General features: G+C 39.9%; 1 protein-coding gene across 1 annotated transcript in view; it reads left to right on the forward strand.

Annotated features, from left to right (window-relative positions):
- The first annotated feature begins 1,177 nt into the window (after positions 1-1,177).
- LOC146473356 (uncharacterized) overlaps positions 1,178-6,000 on the forward strand; it is a 7,354-nt gene continuing 2,531 nt past the window's right edge. Inside the window, exons 1-2 of the mRNA XM_085118584.1 lie at positions 1,178-2,206; positions 5,198-6,000. The exon at positions 5,198-6,000 is cut by the window's right edge and continues 924 nt beyond it. Of these exons, the coding sequence (XP_084974710.1) occupies positions 1,331-1,978 (648 nt within the window). The 5' untranslated portion in view covers positions 1,178-1,330 and the 3' untranslated portion in view covers positions 1,979-2,206; positions 5,198-6,000. The remainder of the gene's footprint in view (positions 2,207-5,197) is intronic.

Genomic DNA, 6,000 nt, shown 5'->3' on the forward strand with positions numbered 1-6,000 from the left:
TGACCAAATTTCCGATCATTACTCCTAGCCAACGCACGATATAAAGACTTCAAAGTCGAAACTTCCGCCAAGGCTATGTAAAAGAAAAAAAAAAACGCCAAGGCGTTTCATTTTAATAATGACGTTTTCTTGGAATAATGACTGGAGTAAAGGATGGTAATGAATCAGAATGATGATATAAAGAACTGCTCATTAGTGCCTTGAATCTTGCGCTTTCCGAACGTCATTACCTTACAACTGTAGACCTTCTTAAAAATCAAGAGCTTGATTGCAGGTTCAACCGTCTTCTCCGCTCCTGATAAGAATTGGCCGTGGACTGTGTGTGCCTCCTAATATTTAGGTATTTTCAGCAGTTTATGGCTATCATTAATTTATATTGCTTAAATGTCAACGTGAAGTTTTCAAATGCGCATTACAATTACATTAAACAATACAATTTAAAAATTATGTTGTGCATAAACTATTTAAAAAGATAATCACTTAAACTAAAAATAAAACTGTATAAAGTCATTGCCGAGTAAAAATTGTATAAAAAGTGAAATATCCTAAAGGTAGGCATATCTATAGTCAAGTTAAGTTACAAACTCTTTATAAGATGTATACAGGAAAAGCAGATGTTAGCAAGGACTATTGTAATCCAAAAAGAAAACTTAGGGTAACCATGATGTATTTGACCAAACTCTTTAATCCTTGATAAACTCGACGATTACATGATAACATTCCTTGAGAAAGAATTCAGCTACTCACGACGTACAAGATAAATTCCGCTACATTTAGAAGTAATAGTTCCAGAGTTCCTTCGAGAGTCCCATTCTCAAAACAAGAATCTATCCGAGAAATCTGATACAAAATGATCACGTGCGAATTTGACTAGTTCCAGTCCCTACTCGTTTCCAACACACTCCCCCCTGATTGACGGAGTCAATCATCAGAGTTTTAGATCTGAAAGTTAAGATGCAGTAACCACAATTGGAATATCTTCATCTCTGACTACACAAATGTTCCTTGCTCTGTCACACTGGACAGCTCCCATATCAGCTGCTCCTCATCACGAGCCAGAGATAACCGGAAGTTGAAAAATGTGCTCTAGCCGGTTGCTAAGGAGTGACGTCATACTCCTGCTCTGAACCATCATCATACTACGTTTGCGGTTTGGGACTCCACCAGAGTTTTCACAACTAATTTATCGCTTTTCCACATGGCTTTTCGTACAATCTCCCGTTGAGACGGCCTGATCATTTTGGGGGTGGGATTTGCCTTTTTGACTTTTTAGGAGGTTAGATTTCATGAATTCTGGTCAAGATCATTTTCGCGCTCCGTCTTCAAGGACATGGAGGCTTTCGCTGAGGCTTTCGACATTCGTCGACTGCATCTAGCTAGCGACCCGGTAAGACCGTGGTATTTAATGGATTCTATGGTATGTGGCGGTCAGCCAGCCAAATTTGCCAGGTGCCCTTTGGTAGCGTGTTTTCCAACAGAATTCACCTCTGTGAAGATCTCCGATATCCAAAATGGCGGGGACTTGGATCAGAGAGCTTTCAGAGGAGAAGTCGTTCCCGTTGCCTCGTTATTCGGCATTTTGTGCGCAGTTCTGAGGAAAACTGTGAAACCGAGTGAACGTGATAGCTACGCTTCGTTGATCGAAGCCGTGAACGCTATCGAGATCGGAACAGAAAAGCAACCAAGTCCACGTGAGCCAGTAGTGGTTGAACCAGAACCACCCATGCAACGAAACGAAATTAAGCTTGGGCTTAATATTGAAAACGTCGTTGAGGAAAATATCAAGCTTAACGCCAGTCTTGAAGAAGCAGTCGAGCAGTTGAAAACCCTTCGAGACGAAGCGCAAACCGACTGCTCACCGCCCTCAACGAGTGCAAAGGCAAAATCAGGGAAATTTCCGGACGACCTAGTGTGGACCTTGATCAGCGATGTTCGCGAAAAGTACCAGCTGCCGCTTGCATCAGCAATCGCTGGTTAGGTCCACAATCCCGAAGTGGCTAAAATGCTAAGGGACTTAGCGGAAAAATTGGTCGAAAAAAGTGGGCCAAAGCAAGCGTTTGAGGTGATGCTTGGGGACAGTGCTCCTGATTTTTTCCAGTCACTTCGTGTCCCTGACTGGACCTTACTATATTTTAAACTACAGTCCAGAATCCCGGACCAAGGTTGGCAAACGCTATTGAGCCTGACTAGGCTGGGCCGAACTGGGGTAGATGATTGCCTTTATCTTTTTATTGTGCTAGAATACGTATAATATATATTCTTGCTTTGTAAAACATATTTTACTTTTTTTTTTTTTCAAAGAGAAACCGAGGGAGGGGTGCATAGGGTTGAGTCTTCACACTCATTATAATGATCTGTTGATATTGAGAATCAGTGACTGGTCCAATGAGTCTTTTCTTTCCCATCCCTTAGGGATGAAAGAAGGAAAAATAATTTCATGATCAGCATATGCCGCAGGGTTTCGATCAAGGGTACTGTAATTAATTATTGTGGGGTTTAAACTGACTTATAAAATGAGCTGAGATAAAGTAAAACCGTTAATTAATTAAATAAAATGTTTGCTTGTAAGTTATTCTTTGTAATTCTATTTTCTTTTGGTAGCCTTTTCTAGTACTTGTGTGAGCCCAAGGTTAGCACACGCGTACCGATTTATTGGGCCGAATTTTGTTTGGCCGATTTAGCCTGAGTTGATTTACGCATAACGATTTATCACATTAAGAAAGTGAATAAGTGGACGAAAATCGACCCGGTTTATAAAACTTTATCGCAATGGAACTGCTTGTATAAACCTTGCTAAAAATGAAATCTGTCAAAGAGCAGCAGAATTTATAAATCGAACAGATCTGAGAAAAAAAAAAAAAGCTCAGGCCGACAATTTGCAGTACGCATATGAATGAGCCGACTAATTGGATCGATTATATTCCTTTGCTGAAAAATTTTCCGTTTTTCCAAGGATCTCTAAGTTGGTCACAGTTCCCAGTGTTAACGACATATTTGCCTTCTTCTATTCCTGTGTGGTTCACGATTCCTTCATTACATTTTAATCTCAATTTCTGCGAAAAGATTCCATTACTGAACTGTTGGGTGTCCCGGTTTAAATTTCATCGCTTTCCAGCAGACTGCCGCAAAACATGTAACGTGGGATCCGTTTGCAGACACGTCATATCAACGAAAGAAATTTAATTAAAAGCTCGCAGAAAAGATTTTTTAGGCGCAAGGATTATAACACTTTCGCGTTAAAATTAACGCCGCAAGCGAAACAGAAGTAATGCAAAACGGATTCTATAACATTGGAATGATCCGAGTTGTTTGACGTCCCGTGGAGAAACCAGGCAAATTGTCTGGTATCTCCAAGGGGTGCCGAGGTCTTATTTTCGTAGCTAAAAACCTCTGGCTCTTTATGCATCAAACACATTAACTTCAAGAGGATAGAGCTTCTGAATTGGACGCTTGATGCGAATCCTGCGTAGAGATTTGTCTACCGTAGCCACTTCGGCGGAGTGAACAACGTTGTCTCTTCCTCGCAACAGCTTCTCTACTTTCCCCATTCTCCACTGCTGTCTAGGTGTTTTGTCTGCATATATGTGCACAAGGTCACCAATTTGAATGGTTCTTCTCGGTTTTCCCTTAAGTTTCTGATACTCTCTGATGCCAGACAGGTATTCTTTCCTCCATCGATTTCTGAAGTGGGCGAGGAGACTCTCCAAATATCGTTCCCGTCGGGCTAGAGTGCTCAGAGGTACACTGGTAGCAGAAGGTGGCTCCAAGAGACGTCGACCAATTACGAGATGAGAAGGTGTTAGTGGAGCTTCTGACAACTCATTGTACACATAGGTTAACGGCCTGGAATTTAACACCGCTTCAGTTTCAATCAGGGCTGATTCCAGTTCTTCATAACTAAGCTTTGCATTTCCCAGTACTTTCTTTAGACACCTTTTCACAAGTTTGACGCAGATTTCGAAAAAACCGCTCCACCAGCTCGCAGTGGGCACTTTGAAATTCCAGTCAATGTTCTTGTTAAGAACGAACTTCTGAACTTCTGAATCTTTGAAAGTTTTCCCGTTATCTGAGGTAAACAGGTTGGGTATCCCTCGTCTTCCAAAGAAACGTTTGAGCACTCTTAGAAATGACTTGGCGGTCAAATCCGGTGTGAGTTCAAGGTGCACAGCTCTGGTACTTGCACATGTAAATAGAGCAATGTAAAGTCAAAAAGGCGCCAAAACGGTGGCGCTGCGTGCGTTGCTACAGTTGAATGAGTGAAAAAAGCTTATACTTTATGAATATGTACTCAGACACGTAACTTTAGTGATTTTTTTCTCAGCTGCTTTCTGTCACTTTTGCCAGTATGATATGGTTCAAATAGTACCCGAAAAATGTCTAAAGTTCAGTTATTTATTGTTGGAGAAAATCTAAACAGTTGTGGAAAGTTATGATGCTACAAAGTTGTTACGCAGTTTTCGCAACCTCCATATTGTGCTCTGTCAGCTTTCACTGTTTTCTTGCTCATGTTGAACTTGAAAAAGACCATGTGGCCATGCAAAGGAGGACTCAAGCATGATAAGGCATGGCTTATCTTTTACTTAAGACCCCCCGCGAATTTAAAACTTTCTATCTTTGAAATCAATGTTTTTTAAATCCCCAGAGTGGCCATAAGTTTGTAATCGACGTATTACAGCTACCTTATATTCCTTAAGGCAAAAGAATAGTGGTCACGTGTTTGATGACGTCACAATTGCGCTCAAAACAAATTGTCAGATGGGGCAAGAATGGTTCATTGTGACTCTAAGCTTAATATATGTGTTTGTAGCTTCTATCGTATAGTAACTGAATCTGTCCTGAATGGCATAGGTTTTGGTTTTATTAAAAAATTATTAGACAGTTTAATAAGTCACGAGACCTCTTTTGTTAAATAATCTGGTAACGAAATATTGAAGTCAATCATTCAGGACAGATTCATTTAAGGTATAACCATACAGTAAGAGAAACGTTCTAATCGATATTCATCTTGTATAAACTCGGCACCCCATTTTCTATTTTCTTTTTTGGCAAAGAAACAATCATAACCGGTCACGTGAATCTATTTTCAACAAACGAGGTCAGCCATGAGTTAAGGTCATCAAGTTCTGTGTCCCTGCCAAGTTTGGTGGTCTTTCAGTAAATTTCTGCAGAGTTATAATTGTTTCTATTTTTTACCCAGATATGGCCTACATGCTTGAGGAAGCAAAACAACAACCGGCTACATGGATGGACTTTCTAACCAGGAACAAAATACGCTAAAAATTATACCAACTTTATACCTTCCGTACATTCGTAAAACCGCAGCCGGTTTCTTGGCTATAAACAAAGCCTATTACTGATGCCGGGATATAAAACAGTGGAGGATGCATTTGACTGTGACCGACACCGAGTTGAAACATTTGGATTGGTTTCTGGGTTTAGTCAATATACGTTACTTCAAAATAAGGTAAAAAATCTCTTCTGTCATTTTAGCTTAATACAGTATTTGTTTTCACTCCCGCGGACATTCATGAAAACTTGTCGTTTGTCTGCTAGTAGTTTTGTTTCACCTCTTCCGTTCTTAAGTACTGCCGGAGGCATTTTGCGAATTATTAGCTTATTTGATGTTAAAGTTGCTAGTTTGATGTTGAGGAAATTTATCCTGCGAACTTGAAAAAAAAAGAAAGAGTTTGAAAACAGACAAGAACGTGTTTACAGCTTTATTGTCCCTTGATGACCATAGAATTTAACAACTAATAAACGAATGAACATTAATCTCAAGTCTTACGTGTAATACTTCTTGAAAGCAGTAAGCCAACAGCCGCCACAAGAAGCAGTTAAAGCTTTTCGACAAAAAGAAGTAATCGAGAAATTCACTTCTGACCGATGTTGAAAAATTTGGCACTGATCTGTGAAAGAAATCTGCTCAATTCGACAATTTTTACTTTGACTACGTAATTTCTGCTAAAAAACTGAATTCTTTTTAACCTTTCAATCGGTAAT

This window comes from Pavona decussata, unplaced genomic scaffold (assembly GCF_977016875.1).
Source record: "Pavona decussata unplaced genomic scaffold, jaPavDecu1.1 SCAFFOLD_94, whole genome shotgun sequence".
NCBI lineage: Eukaryota > Metazoa > Cnidaria > Anthozoa > Scleractinia > Agariciidae > Pavona > Pavona decussata.